Source organism: Corylus avellana, chromosome 4 (genome assembly GCF_965113065.1).
Source record: "Corylus avellana chromosome 4, dhCorAvel1.hap1.2, whole genome shotgun sequence".
Taxonomy (NCBI): Eukaryota; Viridiplantae; Streptophyta; class Magnoliopsida; order Fagales; family Betulaceae; genus Corylus; species Corylus avellana.
Window position 1 is genome coordinate 32,562,850 of NC_142493.1, and position 24,674 is coordinate 32,587,523.

At 33.2% G+C, this 24,674-nt stretch overlaps 3 protein-coding genes across 4 annotated transcripts; 2 read left to right on the forward strand and 1 right to left on the reverse strand.

Moving 5' to 3' along the window:
* The first annotated feature begins 6,962 nt into the window (after positions 1-6,962).
* LOC132179158 (mitochondrial outer membrane protein porin of 36 kDa) lies at positions 6,963-10,813 on the forward strand. The gene is made up of 6 exons (XM_059591808.2): positions 6,963-7,188; positions 7,319-7,386; positions 8,832-8,942; positions 9,584-9,670; positions 9,813-10,021; positions 10,199-10,813. Exons 1-6 carry the CDS (start codon positions 7,140-7,142, stop codon positions 10,503-10,505), a joined length of 831 nt encoding a protein of 276 aa, XP_059447791.2. The 5' UTR covers positions 6,963-7,139; the 3' UTR covers positions 10,506-10,813.
* Positions 10,814-11,453: 640 nt separating this feature from the next.
* On the reverse strand, positions 11,454-16,286 carry LOC132179146 (hypersensitive-induced response protein 1). Of its 2 annotated transcripts, none has more exons than XM_059591796.2 (6): positions 16,220-16,286; positions 14,171-14,366; positions 13,487-13,607; positions 12,846-12,937; positions 12,647-12,743; positions 11,454-12,102 (listed from the first exon to the last, which is right to left on the reverse strand). In XM_059591796.2, exons 2-6 carry the CDS (start codon positions 14,357-14,359, stop codon positions 11,744-11,746), a joined length of 858 nt encoding a protein of 285 aa, XP_059447779.1. In that variant the 5' UTR covers positions 14,360-14,366; positions 16,220-16,286; the 3' UTR covers positions 11,454-11,743. The 2 variants fall into 2 exon arrangements, with proteins under 2 accessions (XP_059447779.1, XP_059447778.1); XM_059591795.2 differs by lacking the exon at positions 16,220-16,286 and adding an exon at positions 16,103-16,209.
* Positions 16,287-20,053: 3,767 nt separating this feature from the next.
* LOC132179695 (plant/protein) lies at positions 20,054-24,425 on the forward strand. Its single transcript, XM_059592453.2, has 7 exons — positions 20,054-20,523; positions 21,303-21,452; positions 21,912-22,127; positions 22,426-22,547; positions 22,751-22,914; positions 23,356-23,510; positions 24,109-24,425. Exons 1-7 carry the CDS (start codon positions 20,275-20,277, stop codon positions 24,205-24,207), a joined length of 1,155 nt encoding a protein of 384 aa, XP_059448436.2. The 5' UTR covers positions 20,054-20,274; the 3' UTR covers positions 24,208-24,425.
* The last annotated feature ends 249 nt before the right edge of the window (positions 24,426-24,674 follow it).

Genomic DNA, 24,674 nt, shown 5'->3' on the forward strand with positions numbered 1-24,674 from the left:
GATGATTCCTTTGCAGCAACTTAAGAGCGTGGACGATAATTTTTTATTTTTTATTTTATTATAAAATAGAGTTACTTTTTAGGATCATTCTATTTTTACATATAATTAATCATTATTTTTGTGTTAATTTTTTATCTACGCCGAATTCCAATCTCGGCCTGTCTTCCCCATTATTTGCTAAATGAAATACATTAATTTTCTGAAGAATTAATTTGTTGGACTTAAGTGTGCTAGTGATAGCTATTGGATACTTGTGAAAAATATCTTCATTTGTTTCGACTTTCCACTCCAAACAAAATGGAACTTGAACTAAAAATTCATGGAATTTTGGCAATATATATATATATATATATAACCAAAATGCTCTTCAATATGTTCTTTGACAAAATATCTTTAAAATTGCCATGTACTAGTTGATGCCTTCTCAAAATAATGAAGTAATATATCACAATTTAGATTTTAGAATTACGCCAACGCCCAAATTAAAATAAAACTATTAATTTTTTAACCAAAAAAAAAAAAAACTATTTGCAAGACTAGAATAAAAATAAAAAATAAAAATTATATATGTATATATATATATATATAGCATTTGTTTAAAAATATTACATTCTGGTTAATTGCGGAAAAATCTCACTCATCAGGTAATAGATAAATAGTTTCTGGCCACTCGTCTCTCTTTTTGAGTCCACCCAACTTTTTTAAAAAAGAAACTAGCACTTTTTTGTTTTAAAAGTAGCAAATCTATATAACTTGGGTGGCGGAGAATCGAGTAATCTTTACGTGAACATGACGGGTCAACGTTTTTCATCCCGAAAAACAAGTGTTATCGCCAATAACAATTTATAATACTAATAACAAATCTATCCCAAAAATAAAAATATTCAGCCCATCGTGTAATAACGATAAAATATATATATATATATATATATATATATTTTCTTCTTATAAAGCAAATTAACATAGTATATTAGATATAGAGATATTCTATCTTTATTTATTGGTGGATCCAATCTTATAGCATTCTTAACAGATGAGTCAAATTTTTATACAAAATGACTTTTTAAAACTCATTTTATCTAGCTTAATTAATAAATTTTTAAATGCATCTTACATCCTATTAACTATATTTTTATCTATATCATTTAAATTTTTTTATTTTTTATTTTTTTATAAGGATTGTATTTTTTCTAAATATCCTATTTTTTAACTTTTGAGAAGAAAAAAAATGTGAAGAGAGAAATAGTAGGAGAAAATTTTGGAAAAAGAAAAATGTAAAAGAGAAATAACATGAGAAAATTTTGGGAAAAGATAAAACATGTGAGAAAAAAAATAAAAAAAATGAAATGACTCATAAGAAAAGTGTTGTTACATGTAGTATTTTTTTTTTCGCTAATCTAATAAAATATCTATTTTACTTTTTTCTTCTTTTTTTTAACTAATCCAACGTAAAGTTTTTTACACATCTGGTTAAACATTTTAAATAAAAGTACAATTTAACTCTTCTGGTGGGAATGCCCTTATGTGCTGCAACATATATCTATCAGCCGCAGTGGAGTAATTCTGGACCACTTCCTCTTGTAGATTGCTTGCAGTCGGCAAAATTGCTTTTCTAGTCATTTTGTCGTTAGGGTGATAACGATGGAAAAAGCATGTCATATTTTCTTGTATTACTATGATTTTTTTTTTTTTTTTTATCAAAGTATTAATTAAATAATTAAAATTGTTATTTTTATTAGCTTAAACTTTTTAAATAATAGGTTATTTAACATCATATAAAAGATAATAAATTTGAACCTTGACTTCATATTTAATCTTATTTTAATAAAAATTTATATGTTCTTATTACTAGGGCTACTCAAGCGGTACGGTTATACTAACTGCTAACCGTTAACCGCTTTGGTAGGCAGTTATTAAAAACCGCTAACCGCCTTCATTTATATATATATATATATATATATATATAATATTAATTTTTTCATTTGTATTTAGATTAATGGATTTGAGCTATTTATGATTGTATGTGAAATATATAATGTGGTATGTGATGTTTTTGGCTAAGACTTATTTAAAAACATTGGCTAGCTCAAAAAACATGTTTTTTTTTCTACCTTTTTTTTGAACATTTTTGCCTTAAAACCCTTAAAATAAGCCCATAAAATAGTAAAATTTCATAAAATAAGTCCAAAAAATATGCTAATTTAAGGCTCAAAAACTTAAAAAGTTCAAAAGCTTATATAAAAAAAGTGGTTATAAAACCGTTGGTTATTGGATTGAATAACTGCTAATCGTCGATTATAAAATAACTGCTAACGTCTAGACGGTTACAGCTGAAGTTATTAAAAATTAATAACCGTTAAAGACAATTGCAATTGCGATTATAATTAATAACTATCGGTTATACTCTTTGAGCATCCATAATTGTTACTTATTAAGTCAGTGGCTGATTCCATTTCGTAGAAAGTGCATGATTAGTACAACATTGAGAGGACATGGTGCAGTTTGCCAAAAGAAGAGGAAGGATTATAAATCAAGAATATAGAACATTGGAATATTCAATAATTTTTAAGCATTTATGACAAATCTCTCCTGACGGTGACGGAGATCAATCAATATGGACAAATTGGGTCCATAATTTCTGTCCCAAATGATCACTTGGTCATAAAATAGAAGCCTCTAGGCTCTAGCTCTAGGAATTGAAACTTTTTGCGATTGCTCTTAAGCCTAGAGGAAGATCCTTCAAAGGAAGATCAAACACCAGAAAAAAAATTTACTGCTTTATTCATTTTACTATTCATGACAAATGGCACCTGGTTAGTGTGGGACCACCCCACGTGGATAAGCACAAAGGGTTGAAACCCTTTGTGTGTCATATAAAAGGAAAAGCATAAAGTTCACGTGAGGCAAAAAGAGTGCGGCGAGCAGGGAGAGAGAGAAAAAGAAAAAAAGATAGGGTTTTGTCTTTTTCACATCCGTTAAATATTGGAGGTTTATTTGTGGTCCGATCTTAATGTAATTTTAGAGTATTGTTCTAACGACGAGTGCTACGTATTGATTGATATCGATCGTTGAAATTTCTCTCCAATCGTTTGATTTCTATTACCTACTTTACGAGATCTTTTTTTTTTCTTACTGAAATTTACTTTAGAGTGATAAATATATGTTTAATTCAATAATGCATATATTCTTAATATGGTGATAACCTCTAGATATTAAAGATAATTGTAAACTCATTATTGTTGATAATGAAATTTTAATTGGATTAGGTCCTGTAGTTTTTACCTTCGCATTTGAAGGTTTTCCACGTAAAAATCTTGATGTCTTGCTTGATTATTATTTTGCTACTGTGTGACTATTTAATTTGCACAAATAGAAGTAGATTAATTCAACTGAGCATCTGAAATTGGTGTTCACCCATAATAGTTATTTAGCCCACTTATTGACTTGGGGTTAGGGAGAGAAGCATCATGCTAAAATTTGGACCAACGGTTGTTTTTACAATAGATTTTTTGCAAATATTTTTACAATCCCAGTCATTATCATTGATGGCTCATAGTGGAGATGGTCGATAACTTATTCTTTAACGTCGCTGGAGCTTAAGAGACTAGAGAGATAATACTTCTCTCAATTTTAAGCTAATTTGTTTTAAAATTTTAATTTGATAGAAATTTATAAATATAATCATTTAATTAATAATTTAACACTTTTCTTTATGTGTGGACACACAGCATATGAATTGGTTTAACATTTGATCTCAATAAATAAGCAGTGGAATGGCAAAAAACTGTCTAGCATGGTAAAATGATCCATTGCCATGCTCTAATGCTTTGGTTGGCAATCCGATGCTGACTCAACATTCAAGACTTACCTACATACATATGCATCTTCATACTTGGACAAAATGAGTAATGATACAAGTCCATCTTATGTTTCTCTTGAGTCCGTTCAGAAATGATGTGACTATTAAAATCACCATTGGACTTGTGATTGATCATTATTGAATTTTAATCAAATAGAAATTTTAATAGCCACATCATTCTTAGAGAGACTTAAGAAAGATACAAGATGAACCTTTAAAATTACTAAGACAAAGCATCCTAGGCCTTTCCCACTTTTCTTTATTGTCCATTCTCAAAACCTTGCATGGAACATTTTATGAGATAGGTGCAATGTTCTATGGGCTTTTACCTTAGCAGCATTATTGGGAAGTATACCCTTGTTATCGGGAGGCGACTCTTTAATAGTCATTTAGCCATGAATTATCATAGTTAGTTTGATTGTCTCCGGTGGCAAAGCCAGACATTTCATATTTGGGGTGTCGCTAAAATTTTGTTGACGTCCTAAAAATTTTCTCCACCCTAAAAAATTTGGTAATTCACACAATATATGCATCACAAAAAAATATCTATAAAAGTTCATAAATATGTGCTTAAATTGATATATTAGAAATGTAACATGTCGGCATTATATCAAATTGATCGTTCCCACCCCACGCCCAGTGCACCATACAACCTTAGGAAATTGATAAAATAAATCAAAAAATTCAAAATTAAAACTAAGTAAAAGAAAAAAAAAAACTATAACAAAAATCTAACACAAAAGCAACTTAGAGTTAGAGAGGAGGAGTTACTTTGCTTGGTGATGATGATTGTTGCGTCTAGACACGATATGGGACAAAAAATTCTCAACCCCACTTTGCTTGACAACCTTATTGAAGACAGCAAGGTAAAAATTGTGTTAAGAGGTAATGATAATACTAGTAATATTGGGGGTGTTGTGTCTTGGATAATGGGCAGGTAAAAAAAATTTTTTTAATTTTTTTTTTATTTTGGGGTGGGAAAAAAAAAATTAAAAAAATCTTTGGAGGTGCCACGAGAGTGTTGTGGCTCAGCCACTGGTCCATCTCAAAAGTTTTTAAAATATACTAATTTTATAGTTACGCCTGGTATTAAAATTGTCGCTTCTCACAACGTTTTTTAAATCATTATGATGAATCCCTCGCCTATAAAACATTCAAATTAAAGCGGCATGGATCCGTACTCTAACCCTTTCTCGTATGAATTGCTTATTAAAAAAAAAAAAAAAAAATTGTAATATTCTTTGAGCTCATATGAGTTGGAAAAGACAACATAAGTTAAATAGTCCAAAGATTCAAATTTTTATTTTTTTTTGTTGACATATTTGCACAAAAGGGAGAATGAGATTCAAATTAGTAATTTATGCTTTATTAGGCATAACTTCAACCGATTGAACTAACTCTTAAGAACAAATGATGTTGGTGTACTCGAGAATAATTCCATAGACAATTGACTCATAACCCAAGGTAAGCCCAATAAAAGCCTACCCAAATTCGTATAGCAGACAATTTTAATCCAACCCAAATAAACAAGTCTACCAGTCTCAGAATGACTGCACGTGTAGAGGATTACAGCTATGCCACGTGGACACCCCAATGCCTCAATGTTTGAACCCAACAACCTTTTCTAATAGAAAGGAGGTCACGAAATCCTTTCGGTTGGTCTTGCCCAGTTGCCCAAGGAAGGGGAATCATTGGGAGGCATGTAGTATTCTTTAAAAAAGCTCTTTTTAAATTGTTCATCTTCTTCAATCAAATAATCACTTATTTATGCATCAAAGTAATTATTTTTATTTTTTTGCCCATACGGAGTTCGGTGTACGACCAACTATTTTTTCAAGCTTATTCTGTCGTGCTTACTGTTGCAATGTATAAAATCCGGTAATAAAGGAACAGTATATTCTTTCATCAACATTCTATAATGCTTCGTAAATTTTCTTATTATATTAAGTATTGGTAAGAATTACATTTAATACTCTATATGATTTAGACTCTTCTCAATAAAACACATCTGGCTACAAAAGATCAAACAATTGTTAGTGCTTTCACATCTCACACAATAAATTATTATTATTTTTGTTAATTTGATTAGCTTTGTAGCAAAAAATGCTTTGTACCTCCAGCTCTCTAATTTAGGGAAAAAATTTCGAGTTAAATACTGCTTTAAATTTCAAGTAATAACAACGCTCAACCTATTTATGGATTTGATTGGGGGGAAATTTCAGTTAAAATTATATCGTTAGGAGACATATATCCAAATTCTATCCGTCCAAGTTCAACTAAAGCAGTTATTGCCATCGATTCAAATTAATTAAAAAAAAAAAAGAAGAAGCAGTATATTGGCACAAAATTTTTGTCTTCAAATCAATTATAACATTACCAGAACCTCGTCCTCAAGAAGTAGCTTAATCGGTTGGGATCATGCCTAATGAAGAGTTCCAATTCCTCTCCCCTTCTTGTGCGGACATGTCAAAAAAAAAAAAAAAAAAAAAAACCATTACCAAAACCCCTTGGCATTATTTTTCCCTGAGTTGTTGGTGTTATTATTATTTTTTTTTAAAAAAAGCATTTTGTCCCTCATTTATAATCATTTTCCTTATTCAATTAGAAAAAAAAAAAAAAAATTCTTGTCTCCATTGTGTGTGTGTATTTTTTTTTTTTTCTAAGAAAGAAATTAAGAATCATTTGTAAGTGATAAATATTAAATGGTAAAACTTGAATTTCTTAATTAAATATAACAATTAAGATTCCAAAAATTATTTTCTACCGTTACCAATGACGACCCACAAAAAATGGTGATGACAATAGAAAGGTTATTGCTCTTCGTTTTGATTTTATCTGTAAAATAATTAAAGGAAAAGAAAAATAACCTTAATTTTTCTATTTTCTATATGTGAAGGACAAAAAATTGCCGGGTAAATTTGGAACACACTCTGATTAGAAAAGAAAGAGTGATTTTTTTTTTTTTTTTTTTTTTTTTTTTTTTTATACGGCACCGCATAGCGAATATGCCCCCAACCTTCGTACCGATTCTGGAGGCCAGAGCAGCACCGCAACCTCTAGCTCACATTTTTCAATCAGCGGCCAGCAAAGCGAATCTCTACCGAACAAAAACGAACGGTCCAGATCCATCCTCTCAATAAAAGGTCCAATTTATTCCGATTCCCGAGCTAACCTTTCTTTTTTCCTTCACTGTTGCCCTCTCTCCCCCTACAGCTCAACAACCCCACACCAAACCCTCTGCCTTCTCTATCATTTTCCTTTCCATTTTCTCGGGAAAGTCATGGGGAAAGGGCCAGGTCTCTACTCCGATATCGGCAAGAGAGCCAGAGGTCATCGATCTTTTTTTTTTTTTTTGCTTGCTATGCTTTGATTTTATTTATTTATTTTTTGCTCTGTTATTTAATTCTTTTATCAAATATTTGGTGTGTTTTTAATTGTTTGTTTGTTGTTAATCTTCAGATCTTATCTACAAGGATTATCAGAGTGACCACAAGTTCACCGTTACTACGTACACTTCCACTGGAGTTGTGAGTTTTTTCTTTTTTGGTTATCAAATTTTGAAGTAAAATTTGCTCATCTATTTATTATTATTTTGTTTGGTTGCCGAGAAAACGGAGAAAAAAAATGTAGGAAACCGACTTTGGAGTCTAGTATTGGATTTTATAATTCATTTCTTGAAGTATGGAAAGCTCATTTGAGCAAACCAAAGTAGTTGCAAGTGGCTTAGCTTTGTGGAGTCTTTGTTTGTCTTAAAAAAAATTAAGATCTATAATTCTTGTTTTATATATTTTCCTTCTTTTTCCAAGCAACTAAATGAGGGTTTGGCAAGTCATCATGGTTGAGAATCTGATGAATAGTGATACATGTTATATGCGTTCTTTTATTTATTAGATTTGCTTGGCTACGAATTTATAATATATTGTGGACCGCACTTCAGGTAAACCTTGTTTGACAATTTCAAGTTCTTCAAATTTTCATTTCTGATGATTTTGCTGCAATTGGAAAGGAGTGAAGCTGCAGCATAAGATGCGTTTGTATTGGTGGATGTGTGCTGTGTTTGTTCATTGTAATATGCTCATGCTGTTTTTCCTGTTTTGTTGATTTGTACCCTACAGAATATTGTCAATAGATCCTGCCTTATTTTGCAAGTGTTTTTTTTCTTAAAATTTTGAAGATTTTATGTTTTGAAATATTTGGATTTGAAATGGCAATATGACTTACAATGGGAGTTGCATCAATTGTAAGATAACCCAATTGGTTGTTTACCAATAATGACTGGGGCAACTTAGTTCACTTATTCATGATTCATTACTCGGTTTACTTTACTATTTAGCAGCATGGTTTATGAGCAATATATGTTGAAAACATCTTAGTTAAGTTTGAAGTTAGACTCAGAACCAGTATATTAGATTATATAGTTTATGATTTGATTCTGGTTCTTTCTGTTTAAGCCCACTGCAATTTAATAATTTTATGGTAATCTGTCAGACTCTTGATGGGAATCAGTAAAATCTCATTATTGAGAGTCCCTTTTTCCCTTGGCTGGTCTATTTAACTGCTATTAGAGTTAAATAAGCATGTTACCACATGTTTCTTATTATTGTTATCCACAAAGTATTTCTCTATACTTTGTGGGATTCACCTTTATGAGTTTTATAGTAGTACATTAATCACGTAATATAACTTGATTGAATTAATTGTTTATTTGAAATCTTGACATCCATTCATATTTAATCATGGTTGGGCAACATCTACTATGTTTTTTGTTAGAATTTGTAGAAATGTACGGACTTTTATAATTTATTGCTTTCCTCTTGTATGTTTCTGAATATTTTTTGGTATGCAGTCTCACCACATTCCACATAATGAAATCTTTTAGTTGATCTATAATTTTTTTTGGATTCACTAATCTGCTTTATATGCTGTCATACTGCTTTAAAGTCTAACCATTCCATTGATTACACATGCTCAGGCAATCACTTCAACAGGAATTAAGAAGGGCGAGCTGTTTTTGGCAGATGTGAGCACTCAGCTGAAGAACAAGAACATCACAACTGATATAAAAGTGGACACTAACTCTAATGTATGTATTAAATCTTCTTGGACATATCTATTAATTCTTTTTTTCAATTTTCAATAAATATCTCTTTGTAAACTATACTATCTAGTCTTGAATGTATGCAACGTTAGACCTGAAGCAAACATACTCTAGAGTCAACAGTTGGTTTTGCAACACCATTGGATAGAGAGCCAAGTGGATTTCGAGATGTTGATAATTGATATCATGATTGTTTTGTTACTTAAATATAAACATTAAATTACTATAGTAATATTGTCGGCAGCGTGCTTCATTCATTAATGTTATCCATTATTATTCAAGGGTCAACATGATTCAATTTGCTGTTGAGAATATGGTGAATGTTCAGTATTGGGGTATCGGGGTTTCTGTTTTGATGATCCCTATAACGATGGTCTTTTCTACCCCAATTTTTTTCAATATAACCATGGCGAACCATTTCATTTTTCATCATTTTTGTTTTGGTATTTATATGAATGACTAGTCGTTTGATTTTTGTTTTAGACACACACACACAAATGTATATACTGTAAAAGGGTTATATTGATAATTAATCTGCATTGTTGAAGTTCATCTGAAAATCAATCTATAAAGTCATATAGATGCTTTAATTGTTTCACTGACAATGGTACATGAACTTCTTGTAGCTTCTTGCAACGGTTACTGTTGACGAACCTGCACCTGGACTCAAGACTATCTTTAGCTTTATTATTCCTGATCAGAGGTCTGGTAAGGTAAGAAAAACAATGAACAAGTATAATACTTTTGCCTCACGTGTGTGAACTTTTCTGCTGCATTGAGGAGCACCTCACTTTTGCTAGAGATAGACATACACTGGTTCACTTTTACTCATGTTACTGGTGATTTTGATGACAGGTGGAACTCCAATACCAGCATGAGTATGCTGGAATAAGCACCAGCATTGGATTGACTGCTAATCCTATTGTGAACTTTTCTGGTGTTGTTGGAAACAATGCTCTTTCTCTTGGGACAGATCTTTCATTTGACACTGCCTCTGGGAACTTTACAAAGTTGAATACTGGGTTGAGTTACACTCTCTCTGACCTCATTGCTTCCCTGACAGTGTGAGTATTTCTTTTTACGTAAATGGATTTCTTTCACTCTTCACTCAATCATGGTGCCCTCGTGAGTTATAATCGAGTGTTATCTAGTGCTTTATAATAGTGTGTTCTTCTACCACTTGCATGTATAGGTTGATATTTTTTTCCTGATTAATGAGATGATGTCGTTGGTGAATACAGGAATGATAAAGGTGACACCCTTAATGCTTCATACTACCACACTGTGAGCCCATTGACCAGCACAGCTGTTGGTGCGGAGCTGTCTCATAGCTTTTCAAGCAATGAGAACACCCTCACAATTGGCACGCAGCATGCGCTTGACCCTTTAACCTTGGTGAAGGCCAGAGTGAACAACTATGGAAGGGCAAGTGCTCTCATCCAGCATGAGTGGCGCCCAAAATCCCTCTTCACCATCTCAGGAGAGGTGGATACAAGGGCAATTGAAAAGAGCGCAAAGATTGGCCTCGCCTTGGCCCTTAAGCCTTAGGGCTAATTTACTTACCATGGTGTGATTGGAAGACCGGACTTGTTTGGCGGAGGGCAAATAAGGTAGATTAATGACGACATCGTTTTGTTCCAATGAACTTTTGGTCTGTTAATGTGGTGCTATTGGTTTCTTCATATCTTGGTGGTCAAGGGTTGTAAAAAATAATTTTATCTGGTGGCACAAACCAATGTCAATTTCCTTTTTGGATTCTCATCCATCCAAATGTTTACGGAAGGTATTCTTTGAGCTAAAAGTTCTTATAAGGAGTTTTAGTCATTTGATGATTGCACACTGACTTTCTATCTTCATTATTTTTTCAATTTCCTTTGTTTTGATTGGCGCCTGTGCCGGGGAGTTGTACCTCGCTATGTCATGCTGCTGCACTTCATCTTGAAACGGAACAAGGTGCTTCCTGCAGCAAGTGGAACAAGGCACTTCCTGCAGCAAGTGCAAATGCAAGGCAATGCCCCATGTTTGAAACGGGTGAGCTCCTTGGTTGTACATAGGAATGCCCCAAGAATTACTGGGCGGTTGTGTTAGGAGTTCGAATGCTTATTCGATATGAATCATGAATAATTAAAAGCCAGCGTTATTGGCTGGCTGCCACTTCGGTTTAATAAGAAAATAAATAAACGTAAGAAAGGCAAGAAAGAAAGAAAGAAAGTCCTCAAGCAACGGCAAGTTAATTAGAAAACCTACCGAGTATTCCCAATTTAAACTATATTGGTAAGAAAAATGACTCTTTTGTATTCCCAATTTTTATCACATTCTTGTACTGACGGGTGGACAAGGATGTTGATTTATAGACCCCCCCCCCCGTATACAGCTCTTTTTTTAAGCCTTTTAATCCTGCACCTTGTTTGCATGCATAATAATGATGATGCATTATCACCGAGCAAAGAAAATGGGGCAGCTGGTTGACTTCGAAAAATATGAAAATAACCTCAATGAGCATAACTTTCGCTTGTTCTCATAGCAATCCAGACAAGTGTTACAATATAACAAATCATTCCAGAGGATACCACAAAATTACCCAAGCTCGCTAGCAAATATACACCATATTTTTTTTAGTTGCAAGACATTTGCAAACTTCTCGTGTAATTAATTCAAAGAGAAGAAAAGAAGAAGAAAGAGACAAACAGGCAGAATAAGACAACTGAGACTTTGATAATAGCACCAATCCCTTCATATGAAGTCAGAAAAGCCAACCCTCCAACATGTACGCCGGGCTCAAGACACTAATCCTGAGTTGTTGCTTGAAGGAGGCCGTCTCTAATCTGTGAAGCAACGTCTTTCACAGCACCTGGTCCATGTGGGATGAAAACGGCGTTGGACTTTGAGGATGCGCCAATTTCTTTCATTGTGTCGAAGTATTGAGTCACTAGAACCATGTCCATGACATCCTTTGATGTGGTTCCAGGTACATTCACAGAGAAAGCCAGCACGCTGTCCCTCAGCCCATCAACAATGGCCTGACGCTGCCGAGCTATGCCAAGCCCAGCCAGGTATTTCGACTCGGCATCTCCCTCAGCACGCTTGATCTGCAATATCTTCTCCGCTTCGGCTTTCTCATTTGCAGCCACTCTCATTCTAGCAGCTATTAATTATAAATTAAAAGGCACATCAAACATTCTGCAGAAAATCTTATAAACAAGCTAAAGTGATTGAACACAGCCTCTTTATCAAGTGCATGTCTAGGGTAAAGAAAAGGAAATAAATGGAAATTGGTACTAATTTCAGAGTGCTTGATCTAGCCAAGGCACATTTTATCCTATCAGTTTCAGTTTCCACTTGAATGGTCCAAGTGTTTATCATTGAGAAAAATAAATGTCCCAAAAGTGGGTAATGTCTGAAGGAGTATTATGGTAAATGCTATGACTTGAAACTTTCAGACAATAAGAATAGAGTCAGAAAATGTAGGTTGGTATAATTTCAAGGTGTTCAATTTCTAGACATCCAATCAGAACCATTCTAGGATTACCAATCAAAGATGGTAAAAAAGAATTTCAACACCCAATGCCACAATCAGTCAGTGATGGAAACAAATAGGAGATCAACAGTCAATTATTATTTTATATAAAAAAAAACAATAAAACAAAATGAAAAACACGATCCAGTTTGAAAAGATGTGCAAATTATACCAGCATTTATCTCATTCATTGCCCTCTTCACATGCTCGTCTGGTTCAATATCCACAATAAGAGTCTGAACTATCTCATAGCCATATGCTGACATGGCCTATGCATATAAAATTCAAAGATATTAAAAAAAAATTCTAAAAAAAAAATTAGTTCAAGTAACATGGCTAGTTCCAAACCAATTTAGCAGACACAGAAATACCTTTTCTAGTTCCTGTTCCACAGCTTTCGCTATTTCATTCTTCTGTTCAAAAACAGAATCCAGCTCCAATTTTGGCACACTTGCCCTAATAACTAAACAGAGAGATATAAGCATGTTAGTTTCCCCAAGTGTGATCTGCAAATAGGTATGCTACAACTATCTCCAACGTAAATTATGATCTCTCATAACAAAGATGAATATGCATCAGTCGTGACTGAAGCTTTTCTCAACCTCAAAGATATTATACACTGCAAATTTCATAGCAATGCTACAAAATTTTCTCTCTTCTGATTCTCTTTGCATTTTATTGATCCTCAGAATACTTTACGTCAGATCACAAGTTCTAGTACCTTTTAAACAATATTTTTTTTTAGAATATTAAACCACTTTTCCAAGTCCAAGAAAGCATATCATGTGAGTCGTGAAGAACACTACAACAAACAGTTCAATTGTGGCAGCATAAACCTTACGAAACCAACACTAAGCTAGAAAGAATTCCATAATTCTCAGAAACATCTCTCTCATGAACCTGGGCAATGGGACATGCTGTAGTAATGCAGGATATAACTTTCTTTAATTCATTACGAAGACAGTGAAACAACAAACATCGTAACTTTAAAGGTCAAGTCACACATCCATACCATCAAAAACATAGGATTGGATCTGTCCTCTGGTGTTACTGAGTTTGTAGAAAGCATCTGAAGCCTTGTTTGCTATAGCCCGGTATTGAATTGATGCAACAACAGTAACAAAGACATTATCCTGACAAGATATCATAGATCAGAACTGACAAATCACACACTTTCAAGCATATATATAGTTTAAAATTGAAAAAAGAGTGTTGCGGTCTAAATAAAACTCATGCTATAGATTCAAATAAGCCAACTTCCAAATCAATTCTGCAGACAGTTTCGAATCAAGTACAATGTTACTACATCAGAAATCAAACATTTCTTGCAAAGTCCGTATGATACTAATTTTTTTAAGTCAGTTTCGAATTCCTTTGCTTCAAGCCCCCAGAAAATAGATAAAAAAACTTTATACTCAGACAAATTGATTTTTTTTACTCTTTCTGACTGCTATACAACAGAAACATCTTTGTGAATGCCAACTAATAATATCACCTTTGTTTTCCCATATACTTTCCAGAGTATATGATGCTCTTCACATCATTGCTAAAATCTTAAAAAAAATTAAACCTTAGGACCCAATGATACTCTGTGGCTCTCATATAATAGTACATGGGCATGTTCCTGGTAAACTCCCAAGAAGAAGAAGAAGAAGAAGAGAGAGAGAGAGAATAAGGAAAAATATATGCAACAGACCTTTGTCTTTGTTTCACATCGAACATCCAGCTGCTGCACACGCAGAGTAAGGTGGCCAGCTATCTGTGTGCCAAAAACCCAAGGCAGACAGTGACAACCAGGCTCAAGCACATCGTCAAACTTCCCAAAAGTTTCTCTGATAGCTACAGTTGACTGGTCCACTTGAACACAGCAGAAAACTTGCCCCATTTTTATTCTACAAAGTATAGAAGCAGATACAGAAATCAATTATAATATAAAAGCAATCTTGAACATGCACAATTGGTAAAAGATTTAACAAGGTATGCAGTCCTCATGGAAGAGATTAAAAAGTAAAAGAAAAAAAAAAAGCCTACATAAATAAATGAATACAACAATCACCACAACAACCTTCAATAGTAGACAAAAAAACACAAATCTTCACATGCTAATAGATTTAATTGTAAATAACTGTAACTTCCTTACTGCACCTACATGAGAGCCTCCTCAAAAGAAAATAGTGACTCAATTGGTTTCCAGATAGTTAGAAAAAGATGAAAACAAAAAATCTTTGAGAAAAAAAAAATTATATATATATAGCAACAGAGGTAAGTGCAACTAAAACGCATCATGTCGTACATCCCCCAACAAGAATGACAACAAAAAATGGAAAACATCAGTGTTTGTTTTTTAAATCTTTGGGGAAAGAAAAAAGGCTCTAAAAGGATAGATGATGCCACCTTTTTCCTAATGATATCCAAAGGCAACAATTCTCAATCTGATTCTGGTCATATGAAAGAAGTACTATATATAGTAAGAGAAAAAACCACTTCCCCAGGCAGCAGCGGGACCAAGCAATTCTAGCTCACCATCTCATACATAGAACAAACCACAAAGCTTGCTCTAGTCATAGTCATTGCTAATTAAAAGGAAAAAAGGAAAAAGGAAACCAACAGTATGCATTGGCAGATGATATAAAGAATAAAAGCACAAGACAAATAGACATTTAGAGAATTCTTAACTATAATTCTAACAAAAGTTTAGAAAAACACTTCAACATGAGGTCACTGCGTGCGATGAAATCATATTATCACATTTGATAAGCAAACAAACGTTGACCAAACTTATATTGTCATCAATGACATCAGATTAGCCAGGTAGTGTCTGGGAGCCATTATAACAATATCATCGAGCAACCTAGCAAGGAAATGGTCGACAAAGAACATTTCGTGCATAACTGCAGATAATTTAAAACGGGTTGACTTCATCTTAAAGAAGCAACCCCAAAATGCTCAGCCAGGCAGCGTGCCAATAACGTACACATCCTAAAACTCTCTAGATTTACATCAACATAAGCCATGGATTGAGATCATCTGGAAGACAAGGAAACATCAATAATTCACCTGCAATCTAGAGAAGAAAGTTCAAGCTCAACTCGTACACAAGGTTTTCAGTGAAGATAAAGAGAATACAGAAACAGCCTGAAGGAATCTATATAGAAATTTATAATCTAAAAGGAATAACATGTTAAGAAGCAAAGCAAATACCATTCATCGTGAATGGCACGATAATTCAACGCTGAAGTGGTCAACCGTATAAATTACTAGTAAACAACTCTTTTTCAATCAAAATAATACAACAAGAAGAATTTCTGAGGCCAGAATTATATTATACACAATTCATTAAAAATACCAGGAAGAGTAGAAAACCAGGAAAAACCAAATGAATACATACAAATTAGAATATTTAATGCCAAACGAGTGATTTGCAGCTAATATATAAATCAGAATCGTATCTATAAATTGTGAAAGCTTGTGAGTCCATCATAGAGCGAATTTTCAAGGAATATTTCATTATGGTGCACTGTTATCTCCGATATCGAAGTGCACATGGGCAAAAGCAAGCGAAAAATTAACAATAGTTCACCGAATTCATCGATATGTGCAAGCGATAAAGCAAAGATTCTCCGCTCACCTTCCGAACTTTGAGAGTAAACAGGGTTCGGAGAATCGTAATAAAGACAATGAAGTACAAATTATATTCGGTATTTATCGGAGAGAAAAGCGCGTGGAGACGAAATAGCGGCGAAACCTGTGGGCCAGTGGCGCAGCCGCGTAGACATGGGGGCGGGGATGCTACGCTATTCAAGTTTAAATCAAAAGCAAAAATGCTCGCCAAATTTTCTCCCTAAAATCTGTTCAATGCGTTATAATTTCACGAGATTTATGAACTACCAAATTTTTTTTTAAAATAGTAAAAATTATATGAAGTTTCACCCTCTTAAAAAAACACATATATTTTTTTAAATAATATGTATTTTTTACATATTTTTTTTGAATTGAGATCCCTTCCAATTGAGGAGAAATTAGAGATTCTCTAATTGTTAATCGTGACCCTTTATTTTAAATTCAACGGTTTATAAAATGCGAGCTGTTTTTGTATAACTACTGACTTTTATTTTACTGAGATTTAAATGATTTTATAGACTATTAAAAATTAAAAATTAGAAAATCTCTAATATTTCCCCAATTAGAGAAGATCCGAGTTATTTTTTTTTTAATAGCATTAATGAGAACCGTCTCTCAAAATATAACATAATGATTTTACAAATTTTTTAACCTATTCATTGCTGATCTTTCCCCCTTTTTTTGTTCTCTCTTACTCCAATGTCAATTAGGAATTATTGTGTTTCTTTTCTTTTTCTTTTTTAGTTTAAATAGTTGAGGAATTATTGTGTTATTGTCTATTAGTTTAGTTTATTTCAATAAGGAGTATCATTACTCTATTGGAGATAAATCTCCAATACGATGTAATTATGTGAGAAACTACTCGGATAGGTCATATGAGCGTTTGCAAAGGAAAATTGGAAAGACCCGAAGAGCAACTGTTGATATAATTATGAGCAACGATAAGTGCGCCACGCATTGTTGAGAAAATTCTGAGCACCTTCCATAGACAGAATTGGATCTGCTATGTCCGTACGATCCAGGAGAACATATATAGGATCGTTTCTTTCTAGTGTTTTAAGAAAAAGATTTCATTCAATTCCGTTCAATTTAATTTATTTAGCAACGTTTGCTAATGGATTTTGGTTTGTTTTTTTTGTTTTTTTTTTTATAAATGTGTTCTAATATGACATCAAAGTAAATTGATAAATGTTTAATGCTTTTGTTTTGAAAACAGAAAACAAAGAGAAAACGAGAAAAGATAAAAAAAAATTAAAATATAAAAACAAATAAATCTGGTTTAAAACTTATGGTTTAGGGTTTGGAGAGGCAAATTTGTTCACAGTTTCATATAAAATATATATTTTTTGTGTTCCCAAGAGGTAGCTCAATTGGCTAAGATATATATATATATATATATATATATATATGAGTCCTGCTATTTGGTTGCCAAGAGTCAGACAAGTGTCTGCCAAAGTCTGACATGACTTTATTAAAAAAAAAAAAAATCGTAAAAATCTCTCTCTCTCCCCCCATTTCGTATTTTTTTTGTTAGTTAAATTTTTATGAATTAATATTTAGATTTTAATGCTTCAAAACTTATTTTTGAATTCAAAACTAAAATCTAGGGGTGGAAAGTTAACAATTTATGGATGGTATCACCCAAAAGGGATTCAATCATCCTAAATTTAGTGATAATGTCTCAAATTTAGTGCTAATATCTCAAATTTGAATTCTCTTTTAATGTTTATCTTCTTTAATTAAAAAGAAAAAAAAAATTGTAAATGTCTGACGCTTGAGGCAGCCGTAAATCTCTACTCTCTCTCTCTCTCTCTATATATATATATATATATATATAAAAGATAATTTAAATTTTCAGAATTGTTTATATGTCTCCTCATCATCCTTAAAAGAATAATAAATAAATAAATAAAATCTGTATCCTAACTGCCTACGGAATTTCTCGGAAAGAATGGTGTATAATGCTGTCTCGATTTCTGAGTGACATTGGTATTTTGTTGTGTGTGTATATATATATATATATATATATATATAATATAATTTTCTATTTCACTGACCTATCCTGAAGAGGCCATCACGTTGGGGGTAACTACGACAATGACGTTACGTATTGGGTTTGGATTAGAGTGAATGAGTGATGGACAAAATACGTTTACTTATTGAGTCAATATGGCTAAGCATTGGTAGGTGAGTGATGGCACCACTCATATGAAAGATGTGGTGGCACCACTAATATGAAAGCTAAGTTTGATGCTGAGTGTTTTCCCTAATAAGATTGTGTATTGCAAAAAAAAATTGATTGTTTGAAATTATATTTTTTAAAAATTATGATATGAAAAAGTAAAAAATTTGTGTTTTTAAAGTCGCAGCAAATAAGGTGTTTTTTTTAAAACATGTAATTTTTTAATGACTAAACTACGATTTTATCAAATATTTAACTGCATTTTTTAAAATTACGTTTTTAAATTTCATATTTTAAAATCGCAAACTCAAACGAATCATAAATGTGGACGTTTTCAAAGGCTATATATTGGATACTTATGCAACATGTTACATTTGATAGTGATTTTAGAATTTATAATATATTTTTTTTAATTACATGGTATCCTTATCCCTTTTTTTTTTTTTTTTTTTTTTGTTAAAATACATGGTATCCTTATCCTTAAATATTGATATTAACTCGGAGTGGTCTAATAGAATAGCATAATGGTTTAAGACTTAAGTTGTGTTATTTCTTACTTGCTGACCTGTTGGGTGAGATTTTGAGAGAAATGCTAAAGGTCAATTAGTTTCTTATACTTTGCCTATATTTTCTTATAATTAATCATTGGATTTGCGAGGTCCATTATTGACTTATGTGGGATCTACATTAATTTACAAATATAATAGTTAATTGTAAGAAAATATAAGTAAAAAATATAAGTAACTTATTGACCTCTAGTATTTTTAAATAAATATGAGGTATTGTAGATTTGGTTAGCTGGCGAGGCTGTCAAACTCGTTGATAATCATGGTCAGTTGGGACGAGAAGTGATTGAGGAGGAGCTGACCAAGAGTTTGAGTTTCTTTTTTCTTTCTTTTTGTAACATATAATTCTTAGTTATTTATTTAGATTAATTTTGTAATTTTAAAATTTTAAAAGAAATATTTTATTTATTTACCATCTGACATAACCCAAAACTTAATGAGATAAATAACATTGCAAACTTTTAATAGTTAGATATACAAAATGGAGAGTTTAAACTTCAGAGAATGATTGGGAAATAGATGAAAGTTTATGATGTTAAAGTGAAATTTTGTTCTAATTATTATATGTCAATTTATGCATAATTAAATCTATAAAATTTAATTTAGAGAATAAAATAATTCTTCCCCGTTTGATCCGTAATCCAAATAAACAGTCCTTTCAGTTACACTTTTATGTGTTTTTTTATTAACATCTCTATCCCCTGCAAACGTTATTATTTATTTATTTAATTCAAAAGGATGAAAAGGGGACAAGTGTAATTTTTCTTTTTGGGTGTGACCATCGAAATTTTTACTTACTATAAAATATTCGGTTTGAACCAAAACTACTGAATGCAAGCCAATAAAGTCTTTTCTTAATAGCATTTGCTTCACACAATTACTATCACAAATAAATTCGAACACACTATTAGAAAGAAAGGAGAAAATTTAACCCTACTGCTTTACCAATTTCGCCTGCCAATTCTCTCTAGCGCCGCAGTCTCAAGTAAGCCCTCTCTCCCATGGTGAGGGGAGGAGGGATGGCTGTTTGTTGCCTCCCTCCTCCCCCTCGCTTGCCCTTGCATCGGGTGCCAATAGTTTACAGCCTGCAGGCGTACTTGTTTTATCCTCGTATGGGTCTTTGAACATTTCCAGGTGGGAAGTCAGGTCTAAACAAACAAACGAAATTACGTGGCACCCAAAAAACGAAACTTAACCCTGCTGCCTTCCCAACTCCAATGCCACTTGCTGCAAACGTACTTGTTTTATCCTCGTATGGGTCTTTGAACATTTCCAGGTGAGAAGTCAGGACTAAACAAACAAACGAAATTACGTGGCACCCAAAAATAGCAGGCGCTAGAAGGCGTGAAGTTACGGCACTTAACAGAACCAGAAACAGAGACAGCGTTTGTACATACGAGTGGCAACTTGTTGGATCAATCGCACAAATCCATGAGAACTTCCACCATGATCTCGTTACGCTACTCATCAACGTTCAAAGCCACCTCTCACTCCTCGGCTTTCCCATCATCGCTTTATTCTCTCACCTCCGATTTCTTCCCTCTCCAACCCAAATCCCGCAATTTCGTTTCCCTCAAGGAATCATCATTTCCCGGGAATTCAATCCCCACCAAGCGACGAAGTCTCCGCGTGGTTTCCGGCTCCAAATCGGACAATGGGTTCCAGGAATCTTCCTTTCAGGTGAGATCAAATTTGGATATGCAATTCTTTGATTGAAAATGGAAAGTCCGATATTGTTCTTTGTTTTAATTTTTCCCTACTAATGTTTATCCAAAGGGGTTGGATAGAATTATAAAAATTAAATCTCCCTCGACCCTCTGTAAGCCCATGCATGAGAATATGTGAGTAGTAAAATATTCTTAGGGAATGAACTTCATAAAATCAAATTTAAACCAATAAATCAAAATGACAGAAACTATTTATGACATGTTCATCAAATATGATTTATTTCGCTTTCCTTTTTCAAAACAGTTGTTACTTTTTTCTTTGTCTGTAAATTCCTTTACATGATTTTTGAAGAGAAAAATGATAGAAAAGCTAGGTTGAAGAAGTTGACATTACTTTTTCTTTCTCAAGATTGGTTTGAAGAGCCAAGAGACAAGTTATAAAGACTTTTTATTTTATTTATTTTATTTTTTATTGAGTAATTTGATTCTACAATGGACCTTTGGGAGGGAATGATCCAAAATTGTGAAAAAGAGAAGAAAATAGACAAAAGATAAAGAAATGTCGTTACTTCTTCCATCTACTTTATGACATTTTCTCATGATTTAAAAAAAAAAAAAAAAAAGTTTTGTTGTCTTAGGCAAACTAGCTAGTATCAATATCTAGATATTGAGAGGCAGGGTAAAAACAAGAAGAAAACTGTAGTGGGACGGACCTTTGAGAGGGGGGGTTGAGTCCATCCCTGGTTAGATGGTATTCTTCCATATTCAAGTGTGATAATGTCTATGTTGCAGGGAGCTGAATCATTCTTTAGGAGCGTGCTGGCAAGTATGGAAACGGTGTACTTAAACAGGAACCCCACAGCGAAAGCAATCTTGGAGCTTGTTCAGTCTGTGGACGGTGAACAAATTTGCTATGATCATCTTGCATTTAGGACATTTGGGGTATTTTTTGTCTTTAATTTTGCACATTCTGTTAGTCACCAGTCACAAGGTGTTGGTATCCATTTTTAATTATGATATACATATCATGTGTGGTTATTCATCTGATTGCATTTAGATGCCAAATTAAAATTCATGCTATTTGTGAGCTCGTTAAGTATGAGTAATAAATTATTTACTTGTTTGATGCTTCTTAATAGACCCTTAACTATTGAGAACTTTTGAATGATGTCTCTCATCTTCATATTTATACAAACAACATATTTAAATACGTAAGCATGTGACTGGATTAGGAGAAAATTTACCTAATGCACAGAGTCATGCACATGCACAATACACACTCATTTACTGAACTTGATCCCAGGTTTTTGCTTTAGCATTGTTGCATTGGGATACTTTTTTTTTTTTTTTTAGCTTTATGTGTTATAATGTACAAGTTCTCTTTCTTTTGGAACATACTAGGTGAACGGTTATGGTATTGACTCGATGGCTAAATTTTTCCTTGATTTTGGCTATACACCACGGGAGGAGTTGAGGTTTCCTGCTAAGAAATTGAAAGCATTGTGGTTTTCTCCCCCCAGTGTTCCCCTTCTTGATGGTGGTAGCGGTGTCAATGGGCCTTTGCCAAGAGTTTTTATCTCAGAGCTTCTTGTAGATCAGATGAGTACACAAACTCAGGTTTGTCCTAGGACCTATTCTTGATGGAGAATAATATGTTATTTGATATTTTATATTCTGTCTCAAATTCATTGCCATGCCACGGGTTTCCGCTTATTTGTCTTACTCTTGCACAGTCATGTTGATACTCACCTTTCCAACATCTAATTAGACAAGACTTAGAATTCCATAATGTATTACTTATGTTTGATACCTTCCGTCTTGTGCTCTTTTTCTTTTATATATCCTCACATATTAACTTCTTCATGGTACTTGTATTAGTTACATTGTTGTTCTAACTTTTGGTTTCTGCATTCAGGATATAATTAGGAAATACACTGAAATATCTAGTGGTGGAAATAAGCACGCAGCTCTTGCAAGTGCAATCGGATCTCTAACATGGGGAAAACCCATATATTCTGAATTCCAACAATTGGCAAGGTATTTGTTTCTGTGTGTACACAGCCATGTTTATGTGGACAAATATTTGACCTGATCAGATAGGATCAACAATTGAGCAATATCTTCAGGCATCATATTCTTGGTCAGGACTATGGTTATATGGAAGTACTATAGCATAGTTTATATATTTAGGACTTTAATTTCCATTTTCAAAGGCTTCTGTTTGGTTTCTGGAAACTTAGGGAAAGTGAATATGCTGCATGGACCCTTGTCAATGGGTACGCACTGAACCATGCTACTATTTCGACTCATCGACTAAAATCTCACTTGAGAAATATCAAAAGTCTAAATCAGTTTATTGAAGACAATGGATTCAAGTTGAATTCCGAAGGGGGAGTTCTGAAAGGTTTGTCACCTAGTCTCTTTCTGCCTTTTCTTTTTCAGATTCCTAATTTTGCTCCAAAACAAGATTTATGCAGTGATGTGCTATGGCCATTGTTGAAATTAATTATTGTAAGCTGTTTATTTACACACATGAATCTGTGAGACTTGGCCAAACTTGCATCAAAGAGAGAGAGAGAGAAAAAAAAAATGATTCTGTGATAGTAAACTATGCAGGTCAATGCTGATATCCTTTGTAAAATATGTGATTGGAATCTGGTGTCCCATCTAATCAATTGAATTGAAGCAAAATGCAAGCAACCCTAAATTTTAAATTTATTAAGGGCAAATCTCTCAGTTTAATTGAGCTATTATTGAGTTGTTGCTAATGTAACCATAATAAAAGTTCAAGGCTGGAGATGATGAATATATGACTTTTTTTTTTTGTTACTATTGCTGTTACTAGTGAGCCCTGACGGCCTTCTGCAGCAAAGTTCAACCGTAGCAGATTCGGTTTCTTTCCAATTTTCTGACGGCATCACTGATTTAGTTCCCTGTTCATACATTGAGTTTGCTGAACGTTTGGTGCTACCTCAGTATACAAATATACCTAAGAGAGAGGTAACCAATCTTTTGTTTTCTTTTGGAAAATTATTTTTATTTATTGGTTTAAATTTGATTTTATGAGATTGATGACAAGTATGAACTTTAGGCCCTTACTTATTCAGTCCAACTGTTCCTCTAAGTAAACCCCTTCTTAGAGCACTAGCAGTCGTTTCTTTTGATTTTCTTTAAGTCCTTTACCTTTTCTTATACTATTAAAATATTATTTCTTTACAAAATACAAGTTCTATACCTACCTTACAATTTTTTACAAAATCCCAATACAATCCTCAATAAAAGGCAGAAAGATAAAAAGAAAAGAGAAGAAAGAGAAATATTTATATTAAAATAATTTATAGGGAAACTCTTTTGGTTCTTTACATATTGGGTAGTATTGTAGCATTTCCAATGTTTAGGGAAGTTGTTGCATGTGACTTTTTGTGTTTTTTTTTTTTTTTGGGGGATTTTTCCGATATATAAGGAAGGGAATGGGTTATAGAGTGTCTGTTGATAGTGCTCCATGAATTTGCTACGTAACCTCCCATGTGGCTTCTTATTTTTTCTTTTGTTCTTTCTTTTTTGCAAAACTGCCAACCAATTATCAAATTTTGGATAGGTTAAAGAGTTCCACAGGAGAGATGGATTCGAGGTTGGCAATGCTGACAAGATCTTTGAGAGCACATCCAAGGAGCAGCTGACCAGGAAAGCTGCATGAGATGCAAAACCAACTTCTTGCTGGAGGTTCCATCAAAGGTGGCCTCGAGTCTGAGATGTTAATGAATACCATATATTTTCTCAAGTACAAAAGGTTGAATCATGTACCGTTGGTTTGCTTCTGATAATAAGGAGGACAGTAAGTTTGTAAATTGAATGGTTTCCTTTCGAACTGTATAGAGCCTATGTAAGCGCCTATGTAAGGCTTTCGCATCGTCATGGTAAATAGTGAAACATAAACGAATATTAGCACAAAAAATTTGAACATTGCTAACAAAAAAAAAAAAAAAAAAAAGGCATGAACGGTTCAGATTGATTGTTACTGCAAAACGTGTAACCAACCATTGCATCAATGTGGTCAAAGCACACTGCACACATACTCACTGTATTCAACGGTACTTTTCACTGTCACGTCAGATAATGAACACTTAGAAGTATGCATAACACTTTTCTTAAAGAAATAACATG

Bases quoted from the DNA above. Each gene is read 5' to 3' on its own strand.
- LOC132179158 (XM_059591808.2), top strand. From the start codon at position 7,140: ATGGGGAAAGGGCCAGGTCTCTACTCCGATATCGGCAAGAGAGCCAGA. The intron at 7,189-7,318 runs GTCATCGATCTT...GTTAATCTTCAG, and splicing joins TATCGGCAAGAGAGCCAGAG to ATCTTATCTACAAGGATTAT. The intron at 10,022-10,198 runs GTGAGTATTTCT...TGGTGAATACAG, and splicing joins CTCATTGCTTCCCTGACAGT to GAATGATAAAGGTGACACCC.
- LOC132179146 (XM_059591796.2), bottom strand. From the start codon at position 14,359: ATGGGGCAAGTTTTCTGCTGTGTTCAAGTGGACCAGTCAACTGTAGCT. The intron at 13,608-14,170 runs GTCTGTTGCATA...ATATCTTGTCAG, and splicing joins GATGTGAAACAAAGACAAAG to GATAATGTCTTTGTTACTGT. The intron at 12,938-13,486 runs GTATGGATGTGT...CTCTCTGTTTAG, and splicing joins CCAATCCTATGTTTTTGATG to TTATTAGGGCAAGTGTGCCA.
- LOC132179695 (XM_059592453.2), top strand. From the start codon at position 20,275: ATGAGAACTTCCACCATGATCTCGTTACGCTACTCATCAACGTTCAAA. The intron at 20,524-21,302 runs GTGAGATCAAAT...TCTATGTTGCAG, and splicing joins TCCAGGAATCTTCCTTTCAG to GGAGCTGAATCATTCTTTAG. The intron at 22,915-23,355 runs GTTTGTCACCTA...TGCTGTTACTAG, and splicing joins CGAAGGGGGAGTTCTGAAAG to TGAGCCCTGACGGCCTTCTG.